The 23627-nt window shown below is 52.9% G+C and overlaps 1 protein-coding gene across 7 annotated transcripts; it reads right to left on the reverse strand.

Annotated features, from left to right (window-relative positions):
• Positions 1 to 550: 550 nt before the first annotated feature.
• ST6GALNAC1 (ST6 N-acetylgalactosaminide alpha-2,6-sialyltransferase 1) lies at positions 551 to 21619 on the reverse strand. Of its 7 annotated transcripts, none has more exons than XM_053212129.1 (10): positions 21201 to 21619; positions 19307 to 19719; positions 3825 to 4476; positions 3243 to 3411; positions 2902 to 3073; positions 2548 to 2686; positions 2200 to 2303; positions 1918 to 2007; positions 1731 to 1830; positions 551 to 1492 (listed from the first exon to the last, which is right to left on the reverse strand). In XM_053212129.1, the coding sequence occupies exons 2-10, from the start codon at positions 19435 to 19437 to the stop codon at positions 1301 to 1303; spliced, it is 1749 nt and encodes a 582-aa protein (XP_053068104.1). In that variant the 5' UTR covers positions 19438 to 19719; positions 21201 to 21619; the 3' UTR covers positions 551 to 1300. The 7 variants fall into 7 exon arrangements, with proteins under 7 accessions (XP_053068104.1, XP_026908103.2, XP_053068106.1 ...); XM_027052302.2 differs by having other exon boundaries at positions 19307 to 19731; XM_053212131.1 differs by lacking the exon at positions 21201 to 21619 and adding an exon at positions 20164 to 20345.
• Positions 21620 to 23627: the final 2008 nt, after the last annotated feature.

Below are 23627 nucleotides of genomic sequence, written 5' to 3' on the forward strand. Positions count from 1 at the left end.
CGTCAAGGATTTTATTTAACTTATTAATTGATGAAGGAACCAGTGAGAGGGAAATACTAGTTCAAAGGACAGCCCAAAGTAGAGACACATATGGGCAACGAGAAATGCTAAATGAACTTGCTTGTACATATAAAATGGGTCACCATCCACAGGGGAGTCATTGTGTCTTCATTGTACAAAACTTTCCGCATCTTCGTGGACAAGACTCATTTTTATTACTATCAGTTGTCTACAACTCAGAGAGTTGCCAAATAGCTCAAAGACAAGGAAAGGTGCAGATCCTTCCAGAATCTGATAAGCCCCGGAAGGGTCCTCTAGACAATCTACAGTGAAATTAAGTAACGCCTTCAAGATTTCACAGCTGCTAAGTACAAGATTTGGAATTCAAAACCAAATCTAGGAACATTTTTATTTATTTATTTTTTTAATCTCATTTTTTTTATTATATGAAATTTATTGTCAAATTAGTTTCCATACAACACCCAGTGCTCATCCCAAAAGATGCCCTCTTCAATGCCCGTCACCTACCCTCCCCTCCCTCCCACCCCCCATCAACCCTCACTTTGTTCTCAGTTTTTAAGAGTCTCTTATGCTTCGGCTCTCTCTCCCACTCTAACCTCTTTTTTTTTTTTTCCTTCATTTTTATGTATTTTTGAGAGAGAGACAGAGCATGAGCGGGGGAGGTGCACAGAGGGAGACACAGAATCCGAAGCAGGCTCCAGGCTCTGAGCTGTCAGCACAAAGCCCGACGTGGGGCTCGAACTCACAGAGTGTGAGATCATGACCTGAGCCAAAGTCGGACGCTCAACCGACTGAGCCACCCGGGCGCCCCGATCTCAGCGAATGTCTTGATCTCAGGGTCATGAGTTCAAGCCCCTCAATGGGCTCCTCGCCCATTGGGTGTAAAGCCTACTCAGGCAAAACACCAAAAAAGGCCATCTCGACGTGCGTCCGTAGGTTCAGGCTTCTTCCCCTCGTGTCAAGCATCTTCTGGACAGTGAAGGGTGCATTTCAGCAGGGATCTGTGGTATTGACCAGTCATCACGCCATTTCGTTCAAATTCCTTGGTCTCCAGACCGGAGTCCTCCTCCCTTTGAACGGAACCCGTAGCGATGTTCCGAGGTCTCCAAAACCTCAGTCCTTTGCCATCTTGGGAGTCTCTCCTCAGTGGTCCCCGGGGGTGTCTGGAGGGGCTTGGAGCCCAAACTGAGCCCTGGGAAAATGGCGGAAGGCCTCAACACCCCCCACCCTGCCCCGTGCCCCGGAAAGGCCGAGGAGACCGCTGCTGTCCAGGCTCCAGTCACATCTTTGGTTTGGAAGTTACGGAACGCTGGTACAGCCGGATTATACCTTCATCGTGCAGCCGCTTCCAGAGCGTTCTCTCTAACTGGAAGTCGTGGTTGATGTAAAAGACTGTTTTTTTCCAGGACTTATCGTAGTAGTGATCAGAGAATTGCTCGTGGCCCACGGTGATGAAGCCATAGGCACTCACCTACATGAAGGTCGGAAGAGAGAGAAGCCTGAAGTCGCTCGCTCTTGTGGTCTCTGTGTGTCGGGGGAGGGGGACCGTATCCCGGCTCTAGCCCTAGGGCTCCGGACGCAGGCCCCTGGACGGACACTTACGGGGCCACACTCCCCCGCCCTCCCGGCCGTCGTCCGGTGCTGGGCACGTCCAGGAACGGCCCGCAGCTGTTTCCCCAGGTGGCCCCGCTCTTGCTCCAGAATCTCACCTGGTCACAGAGCTGAAGGGCTGTGAGCAGGAGGAGGGCGCCGGTCGTGGGGCGGTAGATTCTCCAGTGCACAGTGTCCAGGGTCTTGGACCTCAGGAACCTGGGAAGTGCCCCGGCCCCGGGGCTGTCAGGAGGCTGCAGGGCTGACAGGGGCCCGGGCCTCTCCACACGCCTCAGCTGCCCTCACCTGTTTTTCATGTACCGCAGCGAGTCGGGGTGCAGCAGCAGGTATCTGTCCCATGGCGGGTCTCCCTGGAAAGCCACCTGGGGCCTGTGCCTGTGGGCAGGAAGGGGTCATTCGGGCTCCGTTCTCTCGCCTCCTCCTGTGTGGGCCAAGTCAGGGCACCTGGTACCCCATCTCCAGGTGACAGCGGAGGCTGTCCCCACCCGCCCAGCCCCCTTCAGAGCCGCTCCAGACACAGCTCCGCGGGGGGCCAGGGGGTGAGGAAGAAGGGGGGGCCAGGGGTACCTGAACCAGGAAAGGCTAGTCTTCACCAGGCTCTGATTGAGAAACATCGCCTCCAGCCACTCATAGTCTCGGGTGCCTTCCAGGAAGTGCAGGTAGCGGACGTCCTGAGGACCAAGGACAGTGTGTGGTCCGAGTCCCGCCTTCAGGATGAAGAGCGGCCTGGCTCTGACTCTGGCCCGCCCCCTTGCTCTTCCCGGCTCTGTCTGGCCATCGTCCGTGTTCTTGCCCCTCGTACGAGCAGACCCTGCACCGACCAGACCCCAGACCCAGGACACCCGGCTCCCTCTCTTGGCTCGTGCGCCCTCGTTCAGATTCTGCATGCGGCCGGGCCCGTCCCTCCTTGCTCACCTTCCCCAGAGGCACGTGCCGGAAACCCTGACCGTCCAAGGCCATAAGCGACTGGGTCAGGGAGAAGGCAGTGAAGCCGTAAAACGACGTCCGGGTGCCCACATCCTGTTCGTAGCCCTTAGTGACCGCTCCACTCAGTCTACACAGAAAGAGGAAGACGGAACCCGTGAGTGCAGGAGGGAACGCACAGAGGTGGGGGGGGGATGCACAGAAATGGTGGGGGGCGCGGCAGCTATATGGGGAGTCTCCGGAGAGCCCAGGATTCCACCTTCCAGGTACAGGCAGAGAACGCCCGATGAGACCTCTCAGAAGAGCCCGTCTCTGTAGGAGGGAGCCTGGGGCCGGACCGCTTACCGGAAGACGTGATCATGGCTGTCTATCTCCTGGCCCACGTGAGAGTTGTTCAAGATGCCCCCGTTGCCCACCACGGCGCACGTGATGCACTGGGAACTCCCGGCGGGGAGACCGGCCAGGAGCAGCTGTTGCTGGGGCACCGGAGGGAAGCGGGTCACGACCTTCTGCACCACTGAAACGGGAGGTTCACGTTCAGTCCCCGGAGGAGCCCGGAGGCAGCCCATCATTTCTCCCGGGGCTGGCGGCCTCCAGGGAAGAGGCAGGCCAGAGGCAGAGGGCAGCTGCCGTGTGCTGTGGGCCCAGGCCCTCCCCGCGCCCCCCCCCCCCCCCAGAAGACTCACACGAATAGTTGAGCTCCATGAACCCAAACGGTGGTGCAAAGTGCTCCAGACGGTCCCACTCACTCTGGTTGAAGTGGCTGGAGTCCAGGAAGAGGGTGAGGTTGGCCAGAAAGAGTGTCCGCAGCCAGGGTGACTTGGAGGCCTTGACCTTCACTGAGTCGGGGCAGGTCTACATGCAGGAAGGCGGGTCAGGCAGGGACAGGCCCCGGAAGGCCACGGCCAGGGGCGGGGCTGGGGGCAGGGGCAGAAAGTGGGCCTGAGAGGTTGGAAGGCACTGCGGCTTCCGTGGTATTCGGGATGCAGATTTGGCCGTCCTGCTGCAGAGCGGGTAGATTCTCTGACCCTGCCCAGTGACCCTGCCCGGTGACCCTGCCCAGGCCTTCTGGGAGCTCCAGGGCAGGCCCGGGCCAGGATCTGGGCCTGCCTTCCCGTCCAGCCTCCACCACTTTTGGAAAGAAGGATGGGGAGGGCACGGGGTGGGACCAGGCAGGGCCTGGGGGCGGAGCCCGGGAGGTCAGAGAGGTGGGGTGGCCTGTCTGTCTGCAGGGGCCTTCAGAGCAGGGAGCCAGGGGGAGGACTCACCGTCTGTAGGGCCCCCACGTCAAAGCTGTATTGTTCCTCGAAATCCCACCGGGGCTCAGACTTGAAGTTGGCAGCCCGCAGACTTCGGCTTCTCTGTGTGGTGCGGGCCTGGCGAGGGGTGGAGGGTGGCTTGGCCCGGGGTGTCTCCCGGCGGGACATCACGGCCGAGGCCACTCCTTTCATTGGCCCTGCTCCCGGGGTGGTCAGCGCCTCAGCCTGGCTTTCTGGCACAGGTGTCCTTGCCGTGGTGGCCGCTTTGGCCCGAGGCTTCGAGGGCACCATCCTGGTGGCCGTGGGCTCCCCATTCTGGTCCTGCCTTCCTTTGGTTGTCCTCGCGTCCTGACTCCTCAGTGACAGTGCCTCTGAGGCCACTCCCCCATCCCATGACCTCGGGGGCCGCGTGTCCAGCACGGTGTCCTTCCTCTTTCGACCCCTCGGTGGGGCCGGCCCAGTCGAGGTGGCCCCACCGGTCTCTTCTCTGATGTCCCCCTTGTCAGGGTGGGCTGTGGCCTGGGCCGGGGGCACCTGCACGCTGTTCCCTCGCACGGACGATGATGCAGGAGCCGCTGTCCTTCCTTCCCGTGGGGGAGCCTGCCGTGCAGACTTGTGTGGCGACCCTGAAGATCTCTCCTCGTCATCCATGTGCTGACGCCTAGGGACGGATGTGCCCTTTGATTAAGGTCCAGGATCGTATCAACAGGTTGAAGCATAAATGGTATTTCTTTTTGTGCCTCGGGTAGACTTCAGACCGGTTTCCGCGAGACATGAGTATCGCCACCTATGCCCCAAATTAAGCTGTTGGCGTTGGGTCTGGAAACTTACCCGTGACCTCTAAATAGCGGGCGGTGGCGGCTTGGAGTTTGTTATGGGAACTGGCGTCAGGAGTGCCGCTGACAAGGCTGACCTTGGACAGCGCCCTCTCTGCGCTGGCTCTGGGATGACTGGGACTCCGCCCTGTTACTAATATCTGTAGGATGCTGTTGACCTTTTCTCTTTTTCTTTTTTTAAATTTTACTTTTTAAAAAAAAAATTTTTTTAACATTTATTCATTTTTGAGACAGAGAGAGACAGAGCATGAACGGGGGAAGGTCAGAGAGAGAGGGAGACACAGAATTGGAAACAGGCTCCAGGCTCTGAGCTGTCAGTACAGAGCCCGACGCGGGGCTCGAACCCACGAACCGCGAGATCATGACCTGAGCCGAAGTCGGACGCTCAACCGACTGAGCCACCCAGGCGCCCCATCTTTTTTTTTTTTTTTTTTTTTTTAATGAAGGGTAGGTAACAAAGGTAACCTCGTTCATAAGGGAGTAGGAAAATATACATTCATGTCAAGACTATAGCTGCCATCCTTGATCGAAAGATTGGCCTGAAATATTTACTTCAACCCCTGCCTAACAACAAGCTTGCCTGTTGGCATTGTTGGGAAAAAATCTCGGTACTCAGCAAGTGTTCACTCGTCAAGAGCCCCCATCTCACGTTAGATGCCGGACATCCCGGATGCGAGGTGTGTTTCCCAGCCACCTGCAAGGGGAACCCTAGTGAAGACACATTTGTGCGATTTCGGTACAGAACATGTCTCACCCCGGGCGGGGGGCACGTGAGCTTGGTGGGCACGAGGGAAGGGTCTGTGCCTGGGCAGGAGATGATCCCAAGTGGGTAGACAGAACCGGATTATTATCTGCATTGTAGGTCCGACTAAGGAGTTTGGACTTCATCGTTGGTCTTCTTGTCCGGGAGGAGCTACTGAAGAATTTCAGGGGGGAGAGCGGGGTGGGGAGGGTGCCGAAGCAAGGGGGTGGGGGCCCATAAGCTGAATTCCACTGCACGGTGCTTGGTCTAGCGGTGGGAGAAGATACATTCAGGGTGCCTGGTCTGGCTTGGGGCACTCAAGGGTTTTGACTCCAAGGGTTACGTTCACTTTCTTTTCATTCTCTTCTTTTGTGCGAGGCCGTCAAAAGTATCACTTAATTTATGCAAATTAGCGTCAGGTGTTCTGAGAAAAGCGCGGGTCCTCCGCTCAGCGCGGTTCTGTAATTGGACTTTGAGGTGGGGGTCTCTGTGCTCACAGGTTTTGGGGGGCGATTCCTGGGAGCCTTGGGAGAAAGAATCATCCTCTCTGGTGACCTAGCCATCATCCTAATGGATTTCCAGGTGTCCTTAACTCCTGCTCTTTTTCCCTGATGTCCTGGGCCTCCCTGGCTCATCGTGGTCACTCTTGTCCCAGGCAGCTCCCTTGTGTCTGCTCTCATTCTTCTTCCAAGTCCCGTATCACAGACTCACTGAGGCCACAGAGAGAGAAGAGAGAGCATGACAGGTGCAGCCAGCCAGACCCGAGTGGGAGTTTGCCAGCATGACTGGGAGAAATCTTCACCCCCCCCCACCGGCCCTCGGTTTTCTTATCTGTAAAATGGGCTGCTGCCTTTTGCCTCTGAGAGAAGTCAGCTGTGGGCGTTGACTCACAGCCTGTGTTTCGCATCTGGCACAAAACACCTGCTCAGCCAATAAGACCCGCCCTTCTCTCCCCGACCGCGGGGCTTCACTCATTCTTGATTTGTCGTGTGCAAGTTGGGGCGGGGGGAGGGTCTCCTGAGTCCGGGGTCCCAATCCCCTGGTTGCAGCTTTGACTTCTGCCCGCCTCCCAACTCCACAGCCCATAGTTTGTTCTTTTATTCAGCCACGACTTTTGAGCGTCTCCTATGAACGCTGGGCTAGTTACTGGGGCCTGGGTGACGAGCTCAACCAGGTCCGGTCCTGCCCCCACGGAGCCCAGGATATATGGGGGACCACAGATCATCACAGATAAAATGCCAAGTTGTAACTCGGAGGTGTGCCGGGGAAATGGATGATCGTGATGAGCCACGGGAGGTAGCCTGACCCAAGCTCTGTGTCCGTGACAACGTGAATGCTAAACCCCTACGTGGCATCGAATTGGGCGTGTTTTGGGTTGTAGTCGTTAAACGAGGTGTCAGCTCTGCCCTAGATCGCAGGCTCCGAGGGGGCAGAAATCACTACAAGCAGCCCTTACTGCAAAGCCCCCCCGGGGTGGTGCCATATCACATCAGTGCTTTCGAAAGGCTTTCTTTTAAACATTTTTTTTTTAACGTTTATTTATTTTTGAGAGACAGAGCGTGAGCGGGGGAGGGGCAGAGAGAGAGGGAGACGCAGAATCCAAAGCAGGCTCCGGGCTCCGAGCTGACAGCACAGAGCCCGACATGGGGCTCGAACCCACGGACCGCGAAATCATGACCTGAGCCAAAGTCGGATGCTCAACCGACCGAGCCACCCAGGCCCCCCTTGCAAGGCTTTCTGAGCCCCCCAGAAAATGGATTTAAACAAACATGGGAGAGAATTTGAAATATGTACTCGCAGAAGAACATCTCATTCAACAGCTGTTCACTGTCTCCGTGCAATGTGCTTTGTGGGTCCCAGGAATACAAATTTGAACAAGGCACAGACCTCGAACCCACAGAAAACACAGTTACTGTTGTTACAGGTGGAAGACAGAGGAGACTTTGATCCCTAGACCAATAGAGGGCTGGCCCAAGGTGGTACGAGCAATAAGGAGATTACCCATGTTAATCCTTCCTCGTGTGGGGCCTCCCTCTGCATTGTGGCCGTGTTTCCTGCTTCCTGCGCCCAAGGGAAGAATGCTTGTTCAAGTGCTCCAAGAAGGGCACTCTCTGTTCTGACATTCAAACTTCTCTGGAGGCTGTTAGGGAAAGGCTGGCAGTGGGGTCCTTCCTCCTGGGAACACTTACATATTGTTACCTGGGCTCAGTGAACAAATGCCCCTGCCTTTGTTTTATGGCTCAGAGAAGGGACTCGAACGAGAGCTATCCCAGCCCAGAAAGGAGAGAAAGGCCGCGAGGCAGAGCTGGGCTGTGACACGGAACAGCCTGGAAAAGATAATAGCCTTCAAGGTTTGAAGCCTTTATTCTTTTTTTGTTTTCCATTTTTAACTAAATAAAAGGGGGGGGGGAAGGGGTGGGGAGATTTATCATAAGGAGAGAAAACATCTTGAGCCCAAGGCCAGGACATGGTTGGGGCTCTAGAAGGTTCTGGAACCTGGAATCTCTCTTGGAGGCCTGTCCCTGTTCCTACCTATCCTGTTTCCCTCTCTGCTCCTCAGCCCGCATGGAGGATGGCAGCCCCGAGTCACCTGCCCCAGGGACTCTTGACTCTCATTCTGTCTCACTTGGGTCCCTTCTCCATCCCTGGCCACATGGTAAGTGACACGGGTCTCATGGCAAGTGGCCTCCTGGGGTCCACCCTGTGCACAGGAGGAAGACAGTCTCAAGAGAAAGAGGGGGTTATTGGCTCATGAGCTGGGCAGACACCCCTAAAGTATCCATTCTGAAAGAGGACCATCCACGCGGAGTGGAAAAGCTGAGATAGTTCAAAACATACACTTGCTGGATTTGGGCCACCTTTGTTTCATAGAAAGGTTTGAGGCCTCTAAGGGATTCACTCCTCCCCTTAAAAAAAATTTTTTTTTAATGTTTATTTATTCTTGAGACAGAGAGAGACAGAGCATGAACAGGGGAGGGGCAGAGAGAGAGGGAGACACAGAATCCCAAGCAGGGTCCAGGTTCCGAGCTGTCAGCACAGAGCCTGACGCGGGGCTCGAACTCACAGACCGCAAGATCATGACCTGAGCTGAAGTCGGACGCTCAACTGACTGAGCCGCCCAGGCACCCCAATTTTATTATTTTTTTAATGTTTATTTATTTTTGAGAGAGAGAGAGAGAGAGAGAGAGAGAGAGAGAGAGAGCACGAGTGGGGGAGGGGCAGAGAGTGAGAGGGAGACAGAATCCCAAGCAGGGTCCAGGCTCTGAGCTGTCAGCACAGAGCCCGACACAGGGCTCGAACTCAGCCGTGAGATCATGACCTGAGCCGAGGTCAGATGCTTAACCGACTGAGCCATCCAGGCACCCCTTCTCCCCTTTAATGTCACAACTGAGCTGAAGCCCCAGGCTCGGGGGACAGGCGAAGGCCTAGGTGTTAACTCTCATGGCAAACAGCTCTCGTCACTCAGCCTTGAACCTCGGATTCACCTCCACCCGCATTTCCCATGCCCAAACTGCGAGCACCTTCGCGTGGCTGTGATCGGGGAGCTGGTGTGGCAGGGTGGTTTTCCACCCTAGACGCGGTGGGCGTGCAGCCCAGACAGCTGGCCCTCTGCCTCGCGGTCACGCCAGCCCCTAAAGAGGGGGCACCAGGCACTCCTTCCTGCAGCCCCTTCCAGAAGCGGGAGCCCCAGGGCCCCGTGCAGGGCTGTCTGCCTGCGACGCTGGCAGATTACTGATGACTCTTTTAAGTTTTACACGGAGTTGCAGCAGTGACCCAGGTACTGACAAAATTATGTAATTAAGTTTCATTTCAATTCCCTATAATTAAACACAACTATGCTAGGAATGTAGGTGTTTTACGTAGGCATTTCCTTCTGTTCCTGCCTGGTATTTACTGAATGCTCAAATTCCTTCCGGCCATATGGCGAATGCCCTGCATTCGTCTTGTCCAGATCCTATGTGATCCTGAATGTAAACACCATGGGCAAGGCCGGGGCGGGGGGGAGGGGCAGGGGGGTGGTGAAGCAGGGGACCCTGTTTTCTGTTAAGGGTTCCGGGGGACAGGCAAGTCATTTACGGATCACATCCAAGCAAAAAGCAATTCCATATCCAATTCTGATCTACCAGGGAGGTAAAAACGTAAAATGTTGCACTCTAAAAATAAATTTATCAGCGGGGATCACATAGCTCTAGTCAATACGTGAGACGGATACAGAAGAATAATGGTCTGACATCTTCTTCCCTCCAAATTCTGAACTACGCAACACTCAGGGGGACCTGGAAGCAAAGAGGTTCAAGGTTTCTTTGTCCTTGGCGCCATGAAACAACGGTTGGCAAGCGTGGAATAGCACAGTGGATCCTTGAATGGTGTGTGGGTTGGGGGAGCGCCAGCCCACACACAGTCGAAAATCTGCGTGTAACTTTTGACTCCCCCCAGACTCAACTCCTAATAGTCTGCTGGTGACTGGAATCCTTATCAAGAGCATCAAGAGCATGGGTCAATCAACCCATGTTTTGTGTATTACATGTATTGCATCCGTGTTCTACAATCAAGTCAGCCAGAGAAGAGAGAACATCTTTCAGAAAATCCTAAGGAAAATAGGGGGCGCCTGGGTGGCTCAGTCGGTTAAGCATCCGACTTTGGCTCAGGTCATGGTCTCGCGGCTCATGAGTTCGAGCCCCGCATCGGGCTCTGTGCTGACAGCTCGGAGCCTGCTTGGGATTCTCTCTCTCCCTTTCTTTCTCTCTCTGCCCCTCCCTCACTCGTGTATGCTTGCTTCCTCTCTCTCAAAAATAAACTTTAAGAAATTAAAAAATATATATATTCTTTTATCCAGGAAAAGAAAACAGCTCAAAACACCTCCTTGATGATCTAGCAATTGCACATCTAGGTATTCATCCGAAGCAAATGAAAATGCTAGTCTGAGCGGCGCCTGGGTGGCTCAGTTGCTTAAGGGGCCGACTTTGGCTCAGGTCATGATCTCAGGGTTCGTGAGTTCAAGCCCTGCATTGGGCTCTGTGCAGACAGCTCAGAGCCTGGAGCCTGCTTCGGATTCTGGGATTTTGTGTCTCCCTCTCTCTGCCCCTCCCCACTTGTGCTCTGTCTCTCTCTCTCTCTCTCTCAAAAATAAATAAACATTAAAAAAAAATTTAAAAAAAAGAAGAGAAAATGCTAGTCTGAGAAGACACACACACCCCTATGTTCATGGCAACATTACTCGCAACAGCGGAGATACGGAAGCGACCCAAGTGTCCATTGGTAGATGAATGGATAAAGACGCGGCCAATGTGTACATAATGGAGTTGCTCAGCCGTTAAAAAGAATGAGATCTTGCCATTGGCAGCAACGTGGATGGACCTGGGGGGGTATCACACTAAGTGAAATGAGCCAGACAAAGATCTTCCAGTAATAAACAAGACACGGGGGTGTGAAGTCCAAGCATCGGGAATATACGATAATATCGTAGCAACTTGGTATGGTGACAAGGGGTAACTAGCCTTATTGTGAGCATTTCATAATGTCTGTGAATATCGAATCATTATGTTGTACACCTGAAACCGATATACAGTTTCGTATATCAGTTATTCTTTAATAACCTCCCCCCCCCCCCCCAAACCAAAACCCTTTGATTTCCCTAAATAATTCTGGGCTGTGCCATTCAGTGGAACAGACGCTGAAGAGGCTCCAGGCTAGGTGTGCCTGCCTTGTGATAAGTGGCTGGCCACACACAGGCCTCTAATCACGTCCTCACGACCCGGACTCCCTTCCCCGGAATCCCCACCATCAGCTTCTTTGCTCACTCGTTTTATCTTGAGACTCTTCAGGGTCACGCATCTGGTTCCCCCACCTGGGTTTTCATGATGCCTGCCTCTCCTTGGAAGGGGGAACCGACTGTAGGGTCCCCACAGTGTCTTTCCTCACCCCCTGCTGAGGACCCTCTGTGATGGGCGGCTCTCCCCTCCAGTACCTGATTTGTATTAAGCATTCGGGGGGGACAGGCAAATCATTCAGGGATCGCATCCAAGCAAAAAGCAAATCCAACAACAAGTCTAATCTATTGGGGGGGGGTGGTTAAAAATATAAAATGTCGCACATTTGGGGCGCCTGGGTGGCTCAGTCGGTTGAGCGTCGGGGATCGGCTCAGGTAATGATCTCACGGTTTGTGAGTTGGAGCCCCTGCGTCGGGCTCTGTGCTGACAGCTCAGATTCTGGGTCTCCCTCTCTCTCTGCCCCTCCCCTGCTCACACCCTGTCTTTCTTTCCTTCAAAAATAAATAAATATTCTTTAAAAATGTAAAGTAATTCAGTAACAGTAGGGCGCCTGGGTGGCTCCGTAGGTTAAGTGTCTGACTTCAGGTCAGGTCTTGATCTCAAGGTCCGTGAGTTCGAGTCCCGCGTTGGGCTCTGTGCTGACAGCTCAGAGCCTGGAATCTGCCTCAGATTCTGGGTCTCCCTTTCTCTCTGCCCCTCCCTGACTCTCTCTCTCTCTCTCTCTCTCTCTCTCTCTGTGTCAAAAATAAACATTAAAAAAAAAAAACAACTTATAACCCAGCCTGGAGCCTCCCCAACTCCCTTGGTGCCGACCGACATAACTCTTTAGGGGCTCTGGTCTTCTCTGAGATGAAAACTAATCATTCTGCTTCCCCCTCCCCCAAACTTTGAAGTTTATTTCCCCCAGGAAATCCTGACACTTTCTTGCATGATTTACATTTTAGAACTTCACTTTGAATGTTTAGACGCGTCCACAAGTTGCTTCAGTCGCTAAAATCTCTACTTTGCCTTAATTCTCTTTATAGGCTCGAAAGAAAACACCCAGAAATCCGTATTCTATTGTTATTCCAAGTGTTCTCTTTTCAAATCAAAGCCAATTCTCTCATTTGTGTAGTTTCCGGCCAATTAAATCCTAATGGGGAACAACAGAACGAGGGAGAAGAAGAGGAAACACCTCTAAGCCACTGCTCCCAACGCTTCAGTAGGGGGATCCAATTTCCAAAGCTCTCCCCCAGCAGGGGAGCCCTGAGCCTTCTCTGGGATCCCATTCACCTCACTGAACTCACTGTGGCCCAGGATGGGTGGGAGGCTGGTTTAAATGTTGGACGATTTCCCTCCCTGGGATCCACAAATACAGACACAAGCCTACAGCTCTCCCCAGACCCAGAGGCGTGAGTCTTGAGATTAGTTAAGGAGGGTAGGGAAGACCTTGAACGGGGAGGGTGGTGGGTGTGACCGAGGTCATTGTTGTGAGCAAGAATGGCAGGTAGGTCTGGGTCAAGAATCACAGATACGAGATGAGACCCTGTGGCCCGGTGGCTGCGAAACGATCCTTGTGAACCAAGACTGTTTAAAGCAGAGTCTATGTTTATCCCCTGTATCTGGTACCTAGCTTACCTCTCTTGGGGATAATCACAGAAAACGAACTTCCCGGCACTGGGCAAGAGGACAGCAGAGCTCACTGCGGTGGAAAGTCACCTACCTGCTTGAGTTCCAGCCCGGCCACCAAGTGACCAGCTGTGGGATCTTGGGCAAGGTGCAGCACCCTTAGAGCCCCTGTTTCCTCATCCATTAAATGGGACTCTGTTTTCTTAAGAACTCCAAACTTACCTTTATTATGATACTTAGGGAAATATGTCATTAATGTTGAATGGCTACCGATGAGGCACTTACATTTTACTAAGATTTCATTTAAACTACCTCAAATCAAATAAGTTTAGCTCTCATTTTGCACATTATTGATAAAATGTATTGGCCTCTTTTGGTTTTGTTATGTTTAAAATTTTTTTTAACGTTTATTTATTATTGAGAGAGAGAGAGAGAGAGAGAGAGAGCATGAGCAGGGGAGGGGCAGGGAGAGAGGAAGACACAGAATCTGAAGCAGGCTCCAGGCTCTGAGCTGTCAGCACAGACCCTGATGCCGGGCTCGAACCCACGAATTGCGGGATCATGACCTGAGCTGAAGTCAGACGCCTAACCAACTGAGACACCCAGGTGCCCCAGTAAGAACTAGAAAGTAAAGGACACCCTGAAAGACCTTAGAGGGAGGAGAAGATTTGGTGAAATAGATCAAATGTCTCGGAGAAGGACTTGTCTGTTTCCTCCCACCATCGCCCCCTCCCTAGAAAGTTTAGTCTGGGTGAAGAGGACGGAGAGGAGAGAGGGGCTCTGGGTCCCAAGTTCGGAGGGCTCCTGTGCCCTACTTGTCGTGTTCCTAGGGTCTAATAAGACCCCTGACAGACAATGGCTGACCCCTGAACCCAGGAAGACAGAACCGTAATTCCGACAACAGGAAATTCTCACACCTAAGCCAGGTGGACATGAAAAGGCCAAGAGGCAGGGACTACGGTTGTCTCCACGGCCACACGAGGGCTAAGAATCAGCCACCCCTACCCGGGTGCTGGCACGGCGTGGCCATCAGGGAGCCCTTGACATCATCTTGGGGAGGCAGGCAGAGGAGGGAGGACGGTCCCGACATGAAGTTTCCCTGTAGCTCCATGAATGGGGGTCCAGGATCGGAAACCAGGAAGTTATAGAAAAGAAAGTTCTTTGTCTTAGACCAAAATAAGACAAAAAAGAGAATCCACAGAATTGTTGAAGACAAATGCATTCCAGACCAGGAAAGCCAAGCAGGTAGAGACATGGTCTTAGCTGGTATCTACCTATCCAGGGGCACAATGGAGACTGGGACCAAATGAAGAAGATACGAGAAGTAGTCCAATAACCCAGGTTTGAAATCATACCATTGTGTCCCAGTCCTTCCTCTCCACTGCCTCCCCATCCTGTTTGTTGCCAAATCCAGCCGATCTGAGTTATTCAGGCCTTTCTTCCGAACGCCGTCCGCCCAGGGCTCTTGGGCCCTAAACCATTGCAACAGCCTCTACCCTAGCCCCCCACGGAGACCACCTTCCCCCCATCGTCTGCGGTGCAATCTAGTAACCGAGGAATCTGCACAATGCACAAATGTATTCAAGTTACTCCGTTCCTGTAAAGCTTTTCCTAGCCGTGGAATCTAACTGTTGGTCCCTCAAGGGCCACGCATTCACTCTTTCATCAACAAGCGTTTAAAAACCACCTCGCAGGGGCGCCTGGGTGGCTCAGTCGGTTAAGCGTCAGGCTGTTGACTTCCATTCAGGTCATGAGCGCACTATTGGTGGGATCGAACCCCGCGTCAGGCTTCTTCGCTGAGAGCCGGGATCCTGCTGCGCATTCTCTCTCCCCCCCTCTCTGCCCCTCCCCTGCTTGTGCTCCCCCCCCCCAAAATAAATGAATTAACTTTAGAAACAAAAAATGAAAAAACACTGCTGAGGGACGGGGGTGGGGCTTGTGACACCAGCCTGGGTCGTGGCTTGGAGCACAGACTCCGGAGCCAGCTGGCCTGTGTCTGAACTTAAGTGACAAGGGTGACCTTGGTTGGGAAAGTTGCCTAACCGCTCTAATCTGTAAAAGAGGGGTGTTGCTGATAATAATATCTACCCAAAAGCCTTGATATGTGGTCAGTAATCATGGGTTCTGGAGACCAGTGCCTGGCATACGGAGCCCCTATCAGCCTTGCTCACATTAGTCATCAGTCCCTGGAGGAACACGCCCCGCCCCCCCACCGGTGGCCCTGCTTCTGCACCATTCCTTCTGCTGCCTCCTTAGTGCGCGGTGTCCCCCCTGCTGCCATGTCTCCCAGCCCGCCAGCGCTCTGCAAATGCCACCAGGATGTTGTCCTGACCCTGCCCCCTGGATGTAATTACTCTTCTCAGTTTCTTCCCATAGCGCTCGTCACCTTGGACTTAAATCGGGGGGGGGGGGGTATTTACCACTATTAATAATGTCACCCTCCCTCTCTTGCTTCTTGTGTGGCTCTCCCCTCCATCGGACTTTGAGTCTCCTGAGAGTGAACATGTTCCGGGTAGTGGAGCCCAAATCCCGTGTTCACGTCTCTGTCTTGCTCCTTCCTGGCTGGGTGGGATTAGGCTTAGCCTTTTGGAGCCTCATCTCCCTCATTTGTGTAAAAGAATAAAAACGCTGATCTTGGGCGACGATTGCGAAGATTGGAAATCACCCCCAGGAAAAAAAAAGGGAAATAACCCCCAGAAAGCTCCTGAGCATAGGTGCGGGTCTGGGGAAATCTCGAGCTCTGAGATGATATTGAGGTGTCATTAACATGCAGACTTGGGAACAGGGACCTTCAGAAACCGCTGATCCTATACTTGGGTTGGCATTCTACGACTCCCTTTTATGTCTGATTTTACTGTCACCCTTTGCCCAGGCAGCACTGTGGGGCGAGGTGGGCCACCCCCACCCCCACCCCGACCCCATCTCTAACCGCACACGTGCCTCCCCTCCCCCCGCTCTTCTTCAAAGTGTCTCCTGATTTTCCGCTTCTTCCTACCCCACCCCACCCAGATCTTCTGCACCTTATGTTTCACTGCCTAAATCTGCCAGGGAGGGCATTTGTCAGCCCCGGTCCTTCCCTTCACCTCAGGATAATCCGGGTCCTTCCCTTCACCTCAGGATAATCCGCTGTCGAAGTCCCTCCCTTGGTTCCTGCCCTGGGTCAGGCCAAAGTGGTGACTCACACCTCCCTTCAGATCTATCCTGTTCCCTCCTGGCAGACCAATCGTTGCACAATCCTGCTTTGGTGAGGTCGCCTCCCCGCCTGAAAGCCTCTTGCATCAACCCTCGGCCCCACCCTCCTGAAATGCCCTCCCTGGGCTCCCCAGAGCAAGCCCCTCATTTCTGCAAGGCAGATTCGGATTCGCCCGAGGCTCAGCCAAGAGGACACTTCTGCAGGTCGGCCTCCTTGTTTATGCTATCCTCCCCACAAGCCTTTTCCAAGCCCTCCCTGCCTCCGAGGTCCTTCTTCTCAACGAAGCTTTCAACAGACACACAACCTTTCCTCCAGGGACCTCTGGCTCAAGGCGCTCAGTCTCTGCTCTGCGGTTGATTGGCAGTGTAGTAAGGAGAGACTTTCACTGAGAAGTCCCAGTGTGTGGCCCTTTCCCTATCTCTGATGCCTAGGGCAGATTTACTCACTTCACAATCACCTTTGATGATTCAAACTCCGTCCACACACAAAACAAAACAAAACAATTACAGAAAAGATTTTAAAAAACAAAGCAAAACACCTAAACCCCAAATTCAGTCTCATCCATTTAGAATTCCAGGTGTCCCGCCTCCCCCCCCCCCCCCCCCCGCCCCCAAGAGACCCAGGCTTGTCAGGGGTGAGGCTGGAGGGGTGGGGGAGGTGGGGGCAGCTAGAATCCCTGGTCAGGCACAGAGTAGACCTTCCCTTCCTTCTGAAGGCCTAGCTCTCCTGTATTATTACTGAAGTCTGGGAAGAGTGGGGAGCACTTGGTGTCCCCGCTCGCACTGAGGTTCCAGTGGCTTCTGTCTGCTGACGTGGTGCTCTCGGTAGGGTCAGTAAGTGTGGCTTCCCTGGGGCAGCGCTCTCCTTTGCATTGAGGATCCCCTCATGAATGCCCCCAACAGTATTCGGGGTCCCCAAACGCTTCTCTGGAGTGGATGTCCCTTTACTTGGCCCCAGCGGGTAACTGGGGCGTTCTGGGGCCGTGATCCCTCCTGGCACCACAGGAGTGCTGACCTGCCGTCCACAGCCTCCTGGGCTCTGAAGGCCCAGGCCAGAGCCTTCTTCCCATGTACATTACACCACGGACAATTCCCACCACCTTCCGCCTTCAGAAATCTCTAGACCAGAAACAGGCACCAGTCTGCTTATATCTCCCCCTAACTCCAGGACATGTGACATCGTCTGGGGAAGGAGACCAGGCATCCGGGTCACTATGAGTGACTCCTGCAGCCCACTCCTACCCCAACGTGTCTCTCCAGGGACACTGTAATCCTCTGACCTTGTCTCCTTCCCTGGGCTTCTTTTATTTTGTACAAACTTTCTTTAATGTTTACTTATTTATGAGAGAGAGAGAGAGAGAGAGAGAGACAGAGCACAAGCCAGGGGAGGGGCAGAGAGAGAGGGAGACACAGAATCCAAAGCAGGCTCCAGGCCCTGGACTGTCAGCACAGAGCCAGACGTGGGGCTCGAACCAACGAACTGTGAGATCATGGACTGAGCCAAAGTCGGATGTTGAACCAACTGAGCCACCCAGGCGCCCCTCCCTCCCCGGTCTTCTTGTTTAAGCCAGATTGCGTTGGGTTTTTGTCACTTGTGGTCAAAAGAGTTCAGCCTATGCAAACCCAGATTCACACTGTGCACAAAAATAGGCTTCGGGTAGGTTAACGATTTAAGCTTCAAGAAAAAAAGTACAAAAATATTAGTAGACAATATAGAAGGCAACGGGAAGGAGAGGAACAATAAGATAAAAACGGAGGGAGGCAAACCATAAGAGACTCTTAAATACAGAGAACAAACTGAGGGTTGCTGGAGGGGAGGTGGGTGGGGGGATGGGCTAAATGGGCGATGGGCATTAAGGAGGGCACTTGCTGGGATGAGCACTTGTAAGCGATGAACCACTGGGTTCTACTCCTGAGCCTAAATCTACACTGTGTGTTCACTAATGTATATATATTCACTAATGTATATATATGTATACATCACTATATATATATGGCAATTTATAAAATTTTGGGGTGGGACAGACTTTCCCCCAAATTGCACAAAGTCCAGTGGCCATAAAGGAAATGATAAATAGATTTCACCTACATAAGAAGGAGTTGTGTCACGTGAGATAGCATAAACAAGGCAATAAAAACAAACATCAGCCTGAAGAAAACATTTCAAGTATTGTTACATCTACGATAGAAAAGGGTTAATATCCCTAATACACAAAAAATTCCTATCTCCTATCGTTAAATAAAAGAGAAGTAATTTCGCTTTCTTTTTTGGGGGGTGGGGAAGCAAGAGATATGACCCAGCCATTCCCTAGAAAAAGACAAGTGGCGGTGACAGCTGGCTGACTTAGAAAAAATGCAAATGGTCAGCACACGTCAGAGGATCCTCAAATTCACGGTGGCCTGAGAAGTGCAAAGTCAAAAGAGAAACATATTTTCACTTCTCAGTTTCTAGAAACTTCAAAAGCATTAGTGATCTAGTGTGGTGACCGAGGAGGGAGTCAACGTTCACACCTGTTACGGTAGCTTTTTCAGAGTTGATGTGATGGCATCTGATGGGACTAGATTTGTATGTAAGGATGAACTTGGGGGACAGAATTAAGCGAAGGGAGAGGTTCTTTTCTTTCCTTTTCTTTTTTCTTTTCTTTTCGTTTTTTTGGGGGGAGAGGTCATTTTCTGACAAACTCCATGGGGAGAGTGTGATTTTGAAGTGCATGGAATCGGGGCACCTAGGTGGCTCAGTCGGTTAAGCGGTCGACTTCGGCTCAGGTCATGATCTCGCGGTCCGTGAGTTCGAGGCCCGCGTCGGGCTCTGGGCTGATGGCTCAGAGCCTGGAGCCTGTTTCGCAATCTGTGTCTCCCTCTCTCTGACCCTCCCCCGTTCAAGCTCTGTCTCTCTCTGTCCCAAAAATAAATTAAAAAACGTTAAAAAAAATAAAATTTGAAGTGCATGGAATCCACAGGGTAAATCTTGTGCTTTAGGACACAGCGAATGGCATGTAAGAACTCACCCCAAAGCTGCTATTATCATCCACGGTCCCAGAGGGGGAAGGCATTTTCTGTCTATACCTTCCAGAGACCCAGACTCCTCGTTCTCAGACTCCTGCCCACGTTTCCCCTCTACCAGCCCCAAGGCATCCGGACCCCTTGGTTTTCTCACCCCTGACACCTGCTTGTCCCCCAGAGGCCCCCTGGGATCTTTCTTGCCAGTGTTTCTTGACAACATCCCTGACCCCCGCCTACCCCCGTGTGGGTGCAGCAGGTTCCCCAGGCTTCCCTGGACGAGAGGCTTTCAAGTTTCCTCTAATAAATTCTGAGGCATTGGGAAAGGGGCCAGAACCTTACCTGAAAGGTTTCGTATCGGGTTCCTTAACGAAGGAGGGCAGGACAAAGAATAAGGAGATCAACACGGCCAAAAGCAAGAGCCATTGGACAGCTTGGTCCAGACGACTGGGTCTCCGCAGGCAGGTCCTCATGGTGGTGGCCCGGGTGCTGCGAGAAAGTTCTGCATATCCTGGAGCTTTGATGTGGACCGCAGGTAGTTTAAGGGCTTAGGGCTCCTGGCCAGGGAGTGCACGCCGTTTGTCTTGACGGTGAACCACTCTGGTAGGCACGGAGTCTATCAGTGTCTGCGAGCGAAAGGAGGAGCTGCCTTCCCTGCTTTGTGGAGGCTTATAAGCTGGCGTGGCTCGAAGGAAGAGAAACTCCTTTTGTTCAAACAAGTTTGCTTTCTTTTTCTTTGTCACTGAAGCCAATTTCTGCATGTAGAACTTTATGAGAAACATGCACACGTCACAGGGAACCTCGCTTTTATCAGGTTCCAAACCCTTGGGGACCCTGGACAAGTGCAGACGCTGGGAGAGCCTTGAACGGCCCCCAAGTTCAACATGACCTTTATAAGGAAGGTACAGGGAATCTGGTTGGCTTTAAGACCTTCTAGCCGTCTCTCCTAAAAGAACGTTCTGTAGCCGTAGACCAGAGCTGCGAGAACATCTCATTTGCAAACTGTTCAGGGTCATAGCTCTCAGTCCTGGGTGCGCATTAGAATCACTTGGGAGCTTTGCTACATCCACTGCCCAGACTGCAACCCCCACCAACGAAGCCGGAACCCCCAGGGGTGGCTCTTCCCCCAGGCAGGGATATTTTTTTGAGTTCCCCCAGGTGATCCCGACACGCGGCCAAGTCAAGAACCGCTGATTTACCGTCAGTCGGCTCAACCTCCCCGGCTTCTCATCCGGAGTCATGGCCATGACAGCAACGAGTGGCGTGGGTGCAGGCGAGAGCTCTGAGCCAGGCACTCTGAACGGTGCGCATGTGGGACCGCCCTCACAGACACCCGAGCAGCTAGGCGTTGTTATCAGCCCCCTTTTGCGGTTGGGGACATCGCCTTGCCCCAGCTCGCGGAGGGAGCCCTCAGCTCTCGGGGACCCATCCGACTGACCTACAGATGGCATCCTTATCTGCGGAGTAACGACGCCTCTGAGAAATCATCAACTCTGTTTTGATAGGAAGAACAAAAGGCGTGAGGCCTGGGGGAAATGTGTAGCTCAGAGAAGTGATACCAAGACCCGGTGTAGAAGACTTAGAAAATTCAGAGACGCGGCCCTCGGTCAAGTCCGGTGGGTTAGTACTTTTCAAACTCTTGCTTACAGGATGTTGAACCACACAGGGGTTATCCAGCAGCCGAAATGGCTCGCGATCCTCAGCTCTGAAGGTCGCGGGACCCGGGTTCATGGCTCACACACGGCCGGGTGCATTCGGAGGCATCGGACAGCCTCCCATCCTGTACCCAACGTCCTTGGCCTTCACCCAGGGCACGCACCAATAAATGTTTAAACCACCTTCCCCAGGCAGGATGGAAAGAGTGAGAACAAGCTTCTGAGTGGCTGCCAGGAATAGAGATACAGCATGGGCTTCCTCTGCCCCTTGCCATACGCTGGGACGCATGGCACTGTTCCAGGGGAGGGGCTGGGAACGAGGAGGCAAGTGCCTCTCAGTGCTGACTCAGTCTCTCTCTCTCTCTCTCTCTCTGAACACACCTCACCTGCAAACGACCCTATACACTGATCCTACAAACACTGTCTGCATAGACCCGGGTTAAGTTCTAACTCTCCGCCTTAACCGACCCTTAATTGACCAGAGTTCGCCCGTGAACTTGGCACGAGCAATCGCCCGACACCCTGGTGCCTGTTCGCCATGCTAGGCAAACGGACCGCGCGTGGGGAAGGCGCTGGCTTACCCTTGGCACTGGTCTGATTGCGACGAAGCATCTCTTACATGTCGCCCCCTGCTCTTGGAGAAGGTTCTGGCTGCCAGTGTTTTCTCTCTGCCTTCCACAGCGCGGAGAGATCTAAGTGGGCTCTTGGGCGCGAGCTGAGCCACCGAACAACGGTCTGTGCTGCTCCCCCCCTCAGCGGTGGGTGGAACTGGGAGCCCTCGAAGCCCGCTGAGGGGGTGGGGGGGTGGGGTGGCAGACCATCCAGACTTCTGGCTTCTTGGTTCTCGGGTTCCAGACAACGTCGCCGCCGGGCACAGAGTGAGATCCAGAGAAACACGCGTTCTAGTGGAAACAGACTTTCCTAATGGGTTTCCGGCCATCACCACGGTTTCGCATTAGGTAAGGTGGACAAACTTCCCTCTCCTTTTAAAAGCCTCTGACTTTAGAGTTTATACGTCAGCTGACAGGATGCACGAGATCTTCCGTGCAGATAAAGTTGGTAAATGATCATTCTCGGTAAAAGGTAAGATTGCGACGCTCCCGCGGATATGAAACGCGAACATGTGTTAAAGGTTTTATTCCACTCGTAAGCAAACCGGGCAGATGTAATATTGATCTCCAAGAAGTGCAGGGGCACCTGGGTGGCTCAGTCGGTCGGGCGACCAACTCTTGATTTTGGCTCGGGTCGCGATCTCACAGTTGGTGAGTTCGAGCCGCCCCCACGTCGGGCTCTGCGCCGGTCGCTCGGAGCCTGCTTGGGATCTTTCCTGTCTCTCTTTTTCTCTGTCCGTCCCCCTCCGTTTGTACTCTCTCTGTCTCTCTCAAAATAAATCAGCCTAAATAAAAATAAGCAAATACATAAAAGAGAAGCGCAGAGGCACAAATTAAAACAGAGTAAGGGTGGTTAACAATGATTGCAAATGGGGACAAAACTGGTTTTTCCACAAAGAGGAGGAGCATCCGATAGACAGGACAGAATCTGCATGACTATCAACTCCCTACAATTTACAGAGTTGTAAAATAGTTCAAAGACCCTGGGAGGCTGAAATCAGCTAAGCTGGAGAGAGGTCTTGTAGACAATGTGCCCTTTTCCACTGACGCACGACAGTGTTTCTGGAGTGCGTGTCCCTTGGAATCACTCCAGGATTAGAACTGTTGACCTCAACCTTTGGATCCTCTCTGCTGGAAGAGACTCTTGATGACTTAGAGGAATGCTGGGTTAAATGGAAAGAGGTCAGCGTCTTAGGGGCGGTGGGAAGCGGCATTCAATGCCCCAGTATATGTCCTGCCTTCTCTAATTCCATTTTCTGTACCAGGCCCACTCCAAACTTTTTTTTTAAAACAGTCCGATTGAGATATAATTTATAGATAGTGTCTAGTTCATCCCTTAAGTGTACAATTCAATGGGTTTTAGTATATATATATATATATATATATATATATATATATATGTTTTTTAAATTTTTTATGTTTTATGTATATTTGAGAGAGAGAGAGAGAGAGAGACAGTGAGAGAGCAGGGGAGGGGCAGAGAGAGACAGACACAGAATCCGAAGCAGGCTCCAGGCTCCAAGCTGTCCGTACAGAGTCCGACGTGGGGCGCGAACCCAGGAACCGTGAGATCATGACCCGAGCCAAAGTCGGACGCTTCACCGACTGAGCCACCCAGGTGCCCCCCCAAAATAGAGTTTTAAGTCCTGAGCCTTTGTTGTCTGATGAAGGAGTTGATGATTGAGGGTGCCCTGGGCAAGCATTCACTCTTGCGCTTAGATAGCCTCTCTTCCAGACACAATGTCCTACCTCCCGGGCGGTCACGGTCAGCGGTGTGCTCGTCTTGGAACACTGGATCTGGATCAGGCAGCCTGTGGGGAGCCATCTGGGCTACGGCGGTATTTGTGGAGGCGGCTAGAAAGGCCAGGTGGACCCTGATGGACCTCCGCGACAACGTTTCTTTAGTCTCCGGGTGCAGGGACAGTATTTCCTGTTCTCCGGGGACTCACTATCAAAGAAGAATCTTCCTTCATTTCCTAAGATCACAGCCTACCCTTCCTCGGCACATGGGAGAGCGTCTAGCCTTCCCACGTTCTCTCCTTGTGGAGAAATTCGTCTGGTGGGAAGGTGAATGTGCCCTGCTGGCCCGGCGTCATGGTGACAAGCACTATCTGAAAGAAATGTGACATGAGAGCATTTGTTTATTTCACAATTGGTGAGAGATCACCGTAGGTCAAGACACACAGGGCCTTCCCTGGGGGCACAGGGCAGGGTTGGCCAGCCTGAGCGCAAAAAGGTTTCCCCGGGCAGTGCTCCCAACATGGCCAGCGAGGCCCCCAGAAAACGTGGGACACGGACAGCACAAAAGACAGTGCCAGGGCGGGGAGGGGGGGGGGGGCGCCTGCGTGGCTCAGTCGGTTCAGCGTCGGACTTCGGCTCGGGTCATGATCTCACGGT

Source organism: Acinonyx jubatus, chromosome E1 (genome assembly GCF_027475565.1).
Source record: "Acinonyx jubatus isolate Ajub_Pintada_27869175 chromosome E1, VMU_Ajub_asm_v1.0, whole genome shotgun sequence".
Lineage (NCBI taxonomy): Eukaryota > Metazoa > Chordata > Mammalia > Carnivora > Felidae > Acinonyx > Acinonyx jubatus.

Excerpts from the sequence above, each read along its gene's own strand:
- ST6GALNAC1 (XM_053212129.1), bottom strand. The coding sequence starts at position 19,437 with ATGAGGACCTGCCTGCGGAGACCCAGTCGTCTGGACCAAGCTGTCCAA. Across the intron at positions 2,687-2,901 it reads AGCCATGATCACGTCTTCCG|ACTGAGTGGAGCGGTCACTA; the intron begins GTAAGCGGTCCG and ends CTTTCTGTGTAG. Across the intron at positions 1,493-1,730 it reads CCCTTCAGCTCTGTGACCAG|GTGAGTGCCTATGGCTTCAT; the intron begins GTGAGATTCTGG and ends ACCTTCATGTAG.